At 37.3% G+C, this 13,170-nt stretch overlaps 1 protein-coding gene across 3 annotated transcripts in view; it reads right to left on the minus strand.

The window, feature by feature from the left end:
- The window catches only part of ASB9 (ankyrin repeat and SOCS box containing 9), an 82,706-nt gene that overhangs the window by 37,768 nt on the left and 31,768 nt on the right, over positions 1–13,170 (minus strand). For all 3 annotated transcript variants that reach the window (XM_053706069.1, XM_053706070.1, XM_053706071.1), the window contains one exon: positions 6,531–6,638. In XM_053706069.1, coding sequence (XP_053562044.1) covers positions 6,531–6,638 — 108 coding nt within the window. The remainder of the gene's footprint in view (positions 1–6,530; positions 6,639–13,170) is intronic.

The raw sequence follows: 13,170 nt of genomic DNA on the forward strand, positions 1-13,170 counted from the left end.
GGGGGTTTTTGTACTTTAGTTTAGTTTTTTTTAATTGTATTTAATTGTAGGTACTTGTAGTTAATTTATTTAATGATAGTGTAGTGTTAGGTTTAATTGTAACTTAGGTTAGGATTTATTTTACAGGTAATTTTGTAATTATTTTAACTAGGTAGCTATTAAATAGTCAATATCTATTTAATAGCTATTGAACCTAGTTAAAATAAATACAAAGTTGCCTGTACAATAAATATAAATGCTAAAATAGCTACAATGTAACTATTAGTTATATTGCAGCTATATTAGGGTTTATTTTACAGGTAAGTCTTTAGTTTTATATAGGATTCATTTATTTAGTTAATTTAATGATAGTGTAGTGTTAGGTGTAATTGTAACTTAGGTTATGATTTATTTTACAGGTAAATTTGTATTTATTTTAGCTAGGTAGTTATTAAATAGTTATTAACTATTTAATATTTATTGTACCTAGTTAAAATAAATACAAAGTTGCCTGTAAAATAAATATAAATCCTAAAATAGCTACAATGTAACTATTAGTTATATTGTAGCTATATTAATAGCTAGTAGGGGGTTTAGATTAGGTGTAATTAGTTTAAAATTATTGTAATATTTTATTATTTTTGGTAATTTAGTGTTTGTTTGTATTTTGGTACTTGTATGATGGATGGAAGACCTCTTCTTGCCCCGCTTGGATGAAGACTTCTGCCGGTCTGGATGTCCTCTTCTGCCCCATCGGATGAAGACTTCGGCCCGGCTGGGTGAACACGACTCAAGGTAGGGAGATCTTCAGGGGGGTAGTGTTAGGTTTATTTAAGGGGGGTTTGGGTTAGAGTAGGGGTATGTGGGTGGTGGGTTGTAATGTGGGGGGGGGGATTGTGTTTTTTTTTTACAGGCAAAAGAGCTGTTTTCTTTGGGGCATGCCCCGCAAAGGGCCCTGTTCAGGGCTGGTAAGGTAATAGAGCTGTTAACTTTTGTAATTTAGTATAGGGTAGGGCATTTTTTTTTATTTTAGGGGGCTTTGTTATTTTATTAGGGTGCTTAGATTAGGTGTAATTAGTTTAAAATTCTTGTAATATTTTTTTATTTTTTGTAATTTAGTGTTTGTTTGTTTTTTGTAATTTAGTGGGGGGGGGTTTGTACTTTAGTTTATTTAATTGTAGATAATTGTAGGTACTTGTAGTTAATTTATTTAATGACAGTGTAGTGTTAGGTTTAATTGTAACTTAGGTTAGGATTTATTTTACAGGTAATTTTGTAATTATTTTAACTAGGTAGCTATTAATTAGTCAATAACTATTTAATAGCTTTTGTACCTAGTTAAAATAAATACAAAGTTGCCTGTAAAATAAATATAAATGCTAAAATAGCTACAATGTAACTATTAGTTATATTGCAGCTATCTTAGGGTTTATTTTACAGGTAAGTATTTTGTTTTAAATATGATTCATTTATTTAGTTAATTTAATGATAGTGTAGTGTTAGGTGTAATTGTAACTTAGGATAGGATTTATTTTACAGGTAAATTTGTATTTATTTTAGCTAGGTAGTTATTAAATAGTTATTAACTATTTAATAACTATTGTACCTAGTTAAAATAAATACAAAGTTGCCTGTAAAATAAAAATAAATCCTAAAATAGCTACAATGTAACTATTAGTTATATTGTAGCTATATTAGGGTTTATTTTACAGGTAAGTCTTTAGTTTTAAATAGGATTCATTTATTTAACTATAGTAAACTTATTTCGTTTTATTTAAATTATATTTAAGTTAGGGGGTGTTAGTGTTAGGGTTAGACTTAGGTTTAGGGGTTAATAACCTTATTATAGTAGCGGCGACGTTGGGGGCGGGAGATTAGGGGTTAATAATTGTAGGTAGGTGGCGGCGATGTTAGGGAGGGCAGATTAGGGGTTAATAAAATGTATTATACTGTTTGCGAGGCGGGAGTGCGGCGGTTTAGGGGTTAATACATTTATTATAGTGGCGGCGATTTTCGGTCGGCAGATTAGGGGTTAATACTTGTAGTTAGATTGCGGCGACGTTGGAGGGGGGCAGATTAGGGGTTAATAACTATAATGTAGGGGTCGGTGGTGTTAGGGACAGCAGATTAGGGGTTAATAGCTATAATGTAGGCGGCGGCGATATTGGGTCGGCAGATTAGGGGTTAATACTTGTAGTTAGATTGCGGCGACGTTGGGGGGGGCAGATTAGTGGTTAATAACTATAATGTAGGGGTTGGTGGTGTTAGGGACAGCAGATTAGGGGTTAATAGCTATAATGTAGGCGGCGGCGATATCGGGTCGGCAGATTAGGGGTTAATACTTGTAGTTAGATTGCGGCGACGTTGGGGGAGGCAGATTAGGGGTTAATAACTATAATGTAGGGGTCGGCGGTGTTAGGGACAGCAGATTAGGGGTTAATAGTTATAATGTAGGTGGCGGCGATATCGGGTCGGCAGGTTAGGGGTTAATACTTTTAGTTAGATTGCGGCGACGTTGGGGGGGGCAGATTAGGGGTTAATAACTATAATGTAGGGGTCGGCGGTGTTAGGGACAGCAGATTAGGGGTTAATAGCTATAATGTAGGTTGCGGCGATATCCGATCGGCAGATTAGGGGTTAAATAATGTTATTATAGGGTTTGCGATGTGGGGGGGCCTCGGTTTAGTGGTTCATAGGTAGTTTATGGGTGTTAGTGACTTAGTGTACTAAATGGGTGTTAGTGTACTAAAAACATACCGAATTTCGGAACGGAATAGAACCGAATTCAGCCGAATCCGAATAAATCCGAAACGAATTTATTCGGATCCGAATAAATCCGAAACAAATTTATTCAAATTTTGCCGAATCCGATTCGATCCGAAACGAAATTCGAAAAGTCCGAATCGATCCGAACCGAAAACGAACCGAATTTTTTAGCCGTGCACATGTCTAGAAAAAAGCTGACTAGAAAATATGACCTAAACATCTCTATGTAAAAATTAAAGATATTTTATTTCAAATTGTAAGTGTTCTGGGAACAGCTAGCCTTCAGCTACTCTTTTTATTGTCACCTGCATGGTAAAAAAAACAGCCAATCAGCATCATCAGTGCACACTTTATCTATAATCCCAAGATTTTATAGGAGATTTCCTTAAACCGAGGAGTTAAATGATGTGACGAGATGTACACATTTGCATACGAAGGGAGAAGCACTTTTCCAGGAACAAACAACAGCTCATCAGCTAGTTCTATGGCGATTTAACAACCAGGAGCAGCCTCTTTTAGACAAGTGTGCTTTTCACAGAGGAAAATTTTCCTGAAGCATATCAGTCTGATCCCACCAAGTAAAGTCAGTCCAACCCCGAAATACCAAGCAATTTTCCTCTGAACAAGGAACATGACAACCCCAGGCGATTGTTTCGGCCTCCTATGGGCCTCGTCAGTGAGTCAGTGAGGGGGGAAACCAGACATGGACTCCTTGCCCAGTGTGCTTAGAGGAATGTGGCTGCACCTCACTGACGAGACCCATAGGAGGCCAAAACAATCATCTGTGGTGTTCCTTGTTCAGAGGAGAATTGCCTGGTATTTCGGGGCTGGACTGTCCTTACTTGGCGGGATCAGATTGATATGCTTCAGGAAAGTTTTCCTCTGTGAAAAGCACACTGGTCTAAAAGAGGCTGCTCCTTGGTAGTAAATTGCCATAGAACTAGCTGATGAGCTGTTGTTCGTTCCTGGAAGAGCGCTTCTCTCTTCGTATTCAAATTAATATGACCCTGGAGAAGTCTCCCTATGGGTGATGGGGGAAACCAGACGTGGAGTCCTTGCCCAGTGTGCTTAGAGGAATGTGGCTGTACCTCACTGACGAGGCCCATAGGAGGCCGAAACGATCGTCTGAGGTTGTCATGTTCCTTGTTCAGAGGAGAATTGCCTGGTATTTCGGGGCTGGACTGTCCTTACTTGGCGGGATCAGACTGTTATGCTTCAGGAAAGTTTTCCTCTGTGAAAAGCACACTGGTCTAAAAGAGGCTGCTCCTTGGTAGTAAACCGCCATAGAACTAGCTGATGAGCTGTTGTTCGTTCCTGGAAGAGCGCTTCTCTATTCGTATTCAAATTAATATGACCCTGGGGAAGTCTCCCTATGGTTGATGGGGGAAACCAGATGTGGACTCCTTGCCCAGTGTGCTTAGAGGAATATGGCTGCACCTCACTGAAGAGGCCCATAGGAGGCCGAAAAGATCATTTGGGGTTGTCATGTTCCTTGTTCAGAGGAGAATTTTCTGATATTTTTGGGCTGGACTGACCTTACTTGGCGGGATTAGACTGTTATGGTTCAGGAAAGTTTTTCTCTGTGAAAAGCACATTGGTCTAAAAGAGGCTGCTCCTGGGTGGTAAATCGCCATAGAAATAGCTGATGAGCTGTTGATCATTCCTGGTAGAGCACTTCTATCTTTGTACACGAGGTGTACACATGCCAGATGCATGCTCCCTTGCATGTCACAGGATACGCATCCTGATTAGTTGCTTAAAGGGACAGAAAAAACATATTTAGACATTCATGATTTGGACAGAGCATACAATTTTTAAACATCTTTCCAATTTACTTCTATTATTTAATTTTCTTGCTTCTCTTGTTATCCTTTGCTGAAAGGTTTATCTATGTAAGCTCAGGAGCAGCAAAGAACCTACGTTCTAGCTGCTGATTGGTAGCTGAATATAGCTGAATGTAGCTGATGTGTGTGGAGTGGTGAAACTTTTGTTTTCCTTGGTGTGATAATAAATATACAGTGATGATTTAGCTCGGACTATGATTGCTTATTTTTCACCATTGTGGTATTGCTGGATTCTTTTTGGTGTGTGAGATACACCGCAGAGATTTCTAAGCTACAAGTTCTGTACTGAATAACGGCTATCCGGTGAGGAGGAGGAGTGCCTGAAAACTTTCCATCATCCCGCATAGTGGGGCCGGATAACCGTGAATAACCTGGGTTGATGTCTTTACAAACACACAAAGTTAGTTCGATACCACCAATATATCCTCATGTTGTCTACTTGTGATACATTATACTATACTGGAATACTGGAGAATTTGGAGGCTATTTGAACATATATACCTACAAAGGAGAAATATAATACTTTACAGTGCATATGTAAAACTCACCCAGCTGAACATATATACAGTTAACACTCTATGTGTACCTGGAAACAAGAGTGTTATGAGTAAGAACTTTGTAACAATTTAATTCCTGCAAATAACCAGGTTGTGGCAACAACACATGTGAGATTATAAACCCATTTACACACAGCTAAAAGGTTAAGTGAATACATTCCTTATGGCTCATATACACAGTTTTGCAACAGTGTGTCTTAGCTGAATATATATACTGATTGTCAATGGCTCACCGATGTGTTCAGTTAGAAACCATTAATACATTGCTGCTCCTTCAACAAATGATACCAAGAGAATTAATGAAATTTGATAATAGAAGTAAACTGGAAAGATGTTTCAAATTGTATGTTCTACCTAAATCATGAAAGAAAATGTTGGGTTTTCATGGTACGTTAAAGCTCTTCTACAGTGGAAAGAGGCTTTTAAGGAAATGTTGAGGTAAAATATCTTGTTTTCTTATATAGGGATGTTCATGTGATACTTTGTAGTCAGCTTTTTAGAGATATTATGCGATACTTTCAGGTGATTCAGCATTTTTTGTAACGTCCCTTTAACTATTGATACCATTTTAGCCTGAAATATATCTTAACCCTTTTAATGTTCCACAGCTTCACTGCCAATACTGTAAAGTTCTTTTCTGTTACAAATGAAAAATCTCCCCTCCTTTCTATATTGTTGCATAATAGAAGCATTGTCTATTATTGCTCCACTTTTGTGTGTACAGATAAAATGTATTTAAATGTTAGCCATCTCTTATTTACTATTTATAAATGTACTCACCTCACAAACCAATATTCTAGCAAATGCCTTATTGCAAGGAATGGATAGGCCATCTGGTTCTAATTCTATCATAGTATTATCCATGTTTAGCATTGATTAATTGGAAATTGTACTCAAAAATGTTCTTTCATCCATATAAAAGAGCAATATCTAAAGATATTTGATTTTTTGTACAAAAGAATGAAGAAATTTTTTTTTTACATTTAACTTGCATCTAACACAGTAGTGTCAGATGTGTACATCCTACTGTGGGCTCATTGGCTGACAGGATCTTCCTGCTAATGCTCATTGGCTGAAAAAGTTCTTGTTAATTCTCATTGGTTGACAGGTACTTTTTGCTATTACCCTCTGATCATTAGCAGAAAGTACTTTTAAGCCAATTAGCATTAGTACAATGCTCACAACTAATACTAGCATATAAGTATAATTAATTATTAAGATTAGTTCATTAATTAGATTAATTTATATTTAAAAAGCTTTTTACTTTATATATATTTCAGGTACAAATATTTCCACATATATTTTAGTGCTCCGTTTCATATAGATTACATAATTTGTTGATTACAATGTCCCTTTAAGGAAGGGTGCTTTAGGAAATTGTTACCTGAGCTCCATGTTTCAACAGGACACGGACACAAGCCGGGTGGCCCCCGAGGCATGCTTCATGAAGTGGAGTTACATGATCTGCTGTAGTGAGGTTCACACTGTATCCCTTAGGAAACAAAAGCACAAATATCTAACTTGATGGAAAAAAACTGTGATAAAAGCTTTTAACAGAATTCTTATTCCCAATTTTTTATATAAACATGTTTATACATTTATATTTACATTTATAACAGTGAGGGCCAATTTCCTAACACATAGGGGCCGAATTATCATGCTCTGAATGGAGCTTGATGCCCCTGTTTCCGCGCAAGCCTTCAGACTCGCTGGAAACAGCAGCCTGAAGACCACCTCTGCTTCATAACTGGTCCGCTTGCTCTGAGGCTGCGGACATCAATCCGCCCGATCCAGCTTGCGGCTAATTGGCAGTGAATCTTCAGGGGGCGACATTGCACAAGCAGTTCACAAGAACTGCTTGTGCAGTGATAAATGCCAACAGCGTATGCTGTCGGCATTCATCGATGTCTGTCGGACATGATCCACTGAGCGGATCATGTCGGACAGACTGATGATAAAATCGGCCCCATGGTGTCTGCAGATCAATATTGTAGAAACCTTAAGGGTCTCTTTTTAATTTATGGAAATTAAACACACATATAGGGCCAGATTACAAGATGAGCACAAAATATCGCTTCTGTGAAAGCGATATTTGCGCTCAACTCAGTAATACCAGCCCACACAAATGTGCACTTGTATTACAAGTGAGGTGCAATGCGAGCTTGCGTTAGCATTTCTGGGAAGCATTGCGCTCAGAAGAGCGCACTTCCATAGGCTCCGATGGGAGCCTCGTTCTTATGTCATCAGACATGGCATGACAACCTAGCACAGTGAAGGGGGTAAGCCATGTAGCCATGGCAGCTAGTTGTAAATATTTATGTATATGCTTATATACATTTATATTTATGTGTTAATATGTGGTATTAACATATATATATATATATATATATATATATACATATATATATATATATAAGCATAGTTCCTTAGATTGCTATGTAAAGGCACTTTTCAGTACCTTTTTTTTTTCTAACAACCCACACCTGGCAACTTTAGCCCCATATAACTGCTTTTTAGAGTTATTTTATTAACAATAAAGATGCTACTATCTATATTTTTATTAAAATATATAATACTTAAAGGGATACTAAATCTAATTTTTTTTTTCTTTCATGATTCGGATAAAGGGGCTTATTTATGAAATGTCTGTCCGACATGATCCGATCAGCGGATCATGTCTGACAGACATCGCTGAATGCAGAAAGCAATACGCTCTTCGCATCGAGCATTGCACCAGAAGCTCTTGTGAACTGCTGGTGCAACTACACCCCTGCATATTCTGCTGGCCAGGGGTGTCAATCAACCCGATCGTATTCGATCGGGTTGATTTCACGCAATCTCTGTCCGCCTCCTCAGAGCAGGTGGACAGGTTATGGAGCAGCGGTCTTTAGACCGCTGCTTCATAACTGGTGTTTCTGGCGAATCTGAAGACTCGCCAGAAACACGGCCCTTCAAGCTCCATACAGAGCTTGATAAATGGGCCCCAAAGCATGCAATGTAATCGTTAGAGAAAAAAAAAGGCAGGCAAAGGGCTTTAACAAAAAGATATGTATATATAGGATTTTTTTTCCACTTTTTTTCTCCATTGATTCCTATGGGGGGATAGGTTATCACACGTGATATTGTAAGTTTGGATTTTTGTGTGCATTGGGTTAGCTAACTTTTTACTTTTAACTCATAATACGAACTGAACCCGATGTGCGCTAAAAGTTTACTTCTAGCACAGTTAACGCTCGAGCAGGAGTGTTAAATAGCACTCCACTTTTAATCTGGCCCAATATATTTTCTAAACATGTCTAGCACCACAGGGTCAGATTTAAGTAATATTGCAGGGTACCCTCTATCTGCTGTTCTACCCTTCAGCTGACTCATTTAAATTTGTTCCAGAAGTCCCCATATATTTAGTTCTACTTTTTCACTCAGGGCACAAAAAATTAGTGCAGAGGGCTGCATTTGGCCCATGTCCCGCCATTTGGCCATACCTGATATATAATATTATTTAGCAACTACATAAATCCTGTTTTAGCAATGTGATAATTTACTGGAAGTTGTAAACTGTGAAAACTCCTTTTGCTTGTTTACCTTTATATATATTCAATATCCTAATTCTCTTTTCTGATGACTAAAAAATGTATTGCAATGTGTCAAGAATTGGATGGTGCCTCGCTGGCAGGTTTTAGCTTAATTTTAAAGTACCTAAAAGTGGGTATATATCATTGATGACTAACTGGTGGCCCTGGATGGCTAACTGCAGTCATCTGAAAAAATCAGAATACTTTTTTTGTGGCCCCAAGAAGCAGGGAACTTAAAACATGTGCTTTGGGTTGACTCAAAAGAAGCCCTGGAGGGGAGAACAGCACGACATAAGGTACCCTGCAACATTACCAAACTCTGCCCCTGTGGTGCTGCACATTTTATTATTTCCTTTCATGATTCTGATAGAACATGCAATTTCAAAAAACTTTCCAATTTACTTCTATTATCAAATTTGCTTCATTCTCTTTGTATCTTTTGTCGAAGGAGCAAAAATTAAACTACTGGATACTAGCTGAACAAATCGAGTGAGCCAATAACAAGAATCAAACAGTTCTGTGAAACACAAAACTCAAAGGTTAGCTAATACGAAAAGGTGAGAGTAAGCGCTAAAAGAGCTTAAAAGGCTAACGAACTTGTGGCTAAATCTTACAATTTATTACCTTCGATAAAGGCTAAACATAAATAAATATCACAATAAAACCACAATAACACAATAAAATTAGAAACATGGATCCATGTCTAACTACTAAAAACATAAGTACATAATAAAATCTCCTGGGAGATGCGAATTACAGTGGGAGTGTTGACACTCCTAGATAGTGATACACAAGTGTGGGAAGTTGAATAAAAATACAAATATTAATACTTATAAGCAAAGTTAAACCATAAAACGATACCAAACTCACAATGTCAATCAAATGTAAAGTCAATCAAAAATGGTGAAAAAAAATGGTGGAAAAAGTTAAATGTGAATGTTCGTATTAAACCGTGGGTGTGTCCTCCAACGTTGCTGATGGGTAGTGAGAGATCTATAGTCAAATATAGATGGTAGATGAGGTTGTAGATAAAATGAGTGAAAAATAAGTAAAAAATATATATAATTCAACCTTTAGGCAAAGGTCATTAGAACCAAAAGGCAAAAAACAAAAAGCAAAAAATAGAAAAAATAATAATAAATGATAAAATCCACTTTGGTGAAATCAAATATGAAATGTAGCAATCCAAAAAAGATAGCGTTTGTGTTAGTTGTGTGCAAAAAATGGGGGATTAAAACAAATTTTGTGCCCAGTGAGTTCAATGTCCCATCCGATGTTAAAAGTAAAATCACAATAAATAGCGACAAAAAAAAAAACCTGTAGGAAAACAAAGAAAAACAAAATAGTGCAACACTGTATACAATAGATAATAATGGTAATTAAAATCAAGCTCACCAGTATGCCAACGCGTTTCGGCCTAGATTAGGCCTTTCTCAAGACTATACTGTGTAGTGATCTCTGGGAGCTTTAAATAGAGAGTGTGAGAAAACAATTGGTGCCGTTTTGGCGCCAAAATCGGAAAGACTTCCCTTTCCTGTTTGCCCCATTGCATCTCTGGGATGTTTCCTGTAGTTTCTATCCTATTCCCATCCAACCTGTATTAGTTGTAAATTAGAGAGCCTTTATTCTATATACCGGTCTAGAAATGGCCTTATTGTTCCTAAGGGTTATTTGGCAATCATTCCGGTACTCTTCTACAGTGGCTATATACATCCTTTATGTATAGTAATAGATTGTTTGCTGTCTGCGGACTGATTTCCCTTTTTTCTGTGTCGATGTTATTATTAGGGAATGGATGCTTACTTTAGATCAACCTAATCCTTATATAGTCAGAAGCGCTCAAATCGGAAGACACCGGATGTTTACACAGCCGACTTCCGCCTTAGCTCCTTGGATGCGCTCAGATCGGGAGATACCGGATGCTTTCACAGCCGACTTCCGCCCTGATTGATTTGCTCCATTACGTTATGGAGTGTGACCGGAAGTGAAGTCATGTCTTCCGGTTTGGCTTCTGGTTGTTGTGGTAGATTACCACATTTGTCAGTTTTATTGTCAATGCCGGTTTTGGTTAGAACCTGATATGTCCATATTTAGGCTTTAGCTTCATATGTATGTGCATTTTAAAAGTAAATCGGAGTGAAATTGTCAAATTAATATATTTAGTAAATTGGTGGGATATATATTCAGAGTCTTCATGATATTATGAAATTTCTTAATCTGTCACTACTTTGTGGAACAGCTATAATTATCTAGCTTTTCTCAATATTTGTAACGATCTCTATTCTGATCTGTTAGTCTGTATTTGAAAAAAGACTAATAAAACAAATTAAACCCTGTGTTTGTGTATTTCTCACTACCTACTGTTATGATCAACAGAGGTGAGGTGGATCTGTTATATATATCCTAAAATGGAGTTTTAGAGTTCACCGGAGTTGTTATCTTTCTGTTAAGTGAACCCGTTAGTTATGGATACACTGAGAGTTTGGACCTTACTGTTCTTTCAGATGAAGTTATAAACTCAAGGTACTTGAGTGGTACATTGGATAAATACGTGGGTGTCTTATTAAGGGTGGCTATTTTTCAAATATAAGCTGGGGTCAGATAATGATCAAGGAGATCTATTCTTATAGATGACTTATGTTGGATATTCTAACATACATAGTGTAACTATATTTGAATCCTTAGTTAGCTTGTTGTGCTTTAGGATTTACCATTTTATTCTTCATTGGGCTATAATTTATGGGTCAGATTGTGAACGAGGGATCTACTAATGAGGGATTCATGTTCCATTCGAAAGTTCTATCCTAAGTAAATGTCTAGGTGTTGTTGAATTAGATATTACTGAATGATTTCTTAAAAACTGTTTTCTAAATAGTTATTTTTGGTGTATGGATCTGTTGTCAGACATAATGTACTATTGTTTATATCATTCTTTGTGTCCATTATATTTATACTGGTATATTTCTATACTACAGTAAATTTCTAACTGATACTTGGTTCTTGTCTTTATTATAGAGTTTTGTAAGCACCCTGATTAGATAGTGCAGGACAGGTATTCCATTCTTTCTTAGTTCATCCTTGGTCTATTTCAAAAGGTAGATGTTTAGCAGTTATAGCTTTTAGTTAAATTGCTGACTGGGATGTATTCATTTCGAGGTCCACCTGGTGTGTATTTAACCAGGATGCTTCCTTATTCTAGACCTGGGAGATCAAAGTTATGGTAACCATCTCAGTGGGCTTATATTATGGTCAAGGTGCCAATTATGTCTTATATGGGAACTGTTATTTAATAGAAAGCAAGTGTGTTAGGTCTTCCTTATGATTTAGACCTTTGGGATAAAGACAGTCCATCAAAAAGATCCATCTTGACTCATTAAATAATAGTCTCTGTTCGTGGTTCCCCCCTCGCCAGTCTGCTTTTACCTTTTGGATTCCCAAAAAACTGAAGTCTTTTAGATTTCCCTTATGGGTTGTCGCAAAGTGTTTATAAAGTGGGGTATCCGTTCTACCTTTCTCGATGCATAGGATGTGTTCCCTAATCCTATCCTTAAGGGCTCTTGATGTTTGCCCTACGTATTGCAACCCACAGGTGCAGGAGACTAGATAGATGATATTTTTATCGTTACATCTGATCAACTCTTTGATCCTATATTTCTCGTTCTTTTGAAAGGATGAAAAGGTGTCAGTCTTTCGACCATTCTTGCAAGCTTTACAGCTTGGACATGGATAGAATCCTTTGATGCTTTTCTTTTGGCAGTTTGTGACGTAGTTGGTATTCCCTTTTCTTGGAATGCTAGGAGCTAGCATAGTTTTCAAATTCCTAGTTTTCCTGTAAATGAATTTTGGTTGTGAGATCAGCTTTTCCCCAATCACGTCGTCCTCTTTGAGTATAGCCCAATGTTTCTTGATAATCCTTTCCAGGATGTATCTGTTCTCACAATATTCCGAAATCATGGGGACATCTATTATTATGTCATTCCAGATCTTTTTCGGTTTATTTTTGTAGCGCAGGAGGTTCTCTCTATTGATCTTGCCAACTTCTTTGATTTTTTCATCCAGGGATTCTTTATCATACCCCCTTTCTAAGAAGCGCTGTTTCAATAAGTTCACCTGTGTGGTCCATTTTTCGGTTGTTGAACAGTTCTTCCTCACCCTCAAAAATTGGCCCTTCGGTATGTTTGATTTCCAGGTAGGATGATGGCAGCTTGTGTTGTGTATATAGTTATTACAGTCAACCTCCTTAAAGAAGGTTGACGTCTCAAGCTTGCAATAAGTTGGCAAGATCAATAGAGAGAACCTCCTGCGCTACAAAAATAAACCGAAAAAGATCTGGAATGACATAATAATAGATGTCCCCATGATTTCGGAATATTGTGAGAACAGATACATCCTGGAAAGGATTATCAAGAAACATTGGGCTATACTCAAAGAGGACGACGTGATTGGGGAAAA

Source organism: Bombina bombina, chromosome 3, assembly GCF_027579735.1.
Source record: "Bombina bombina isolate aBomBom1 chromosome 3, aBomBom1.pri, whole genome shotgun sequence".
Lineage (NCBI taxonomy): Eukaryota > Metazoa > Chordata > Amphibia > Anura > Bombinatoridae > Bombina > Bombina bombina.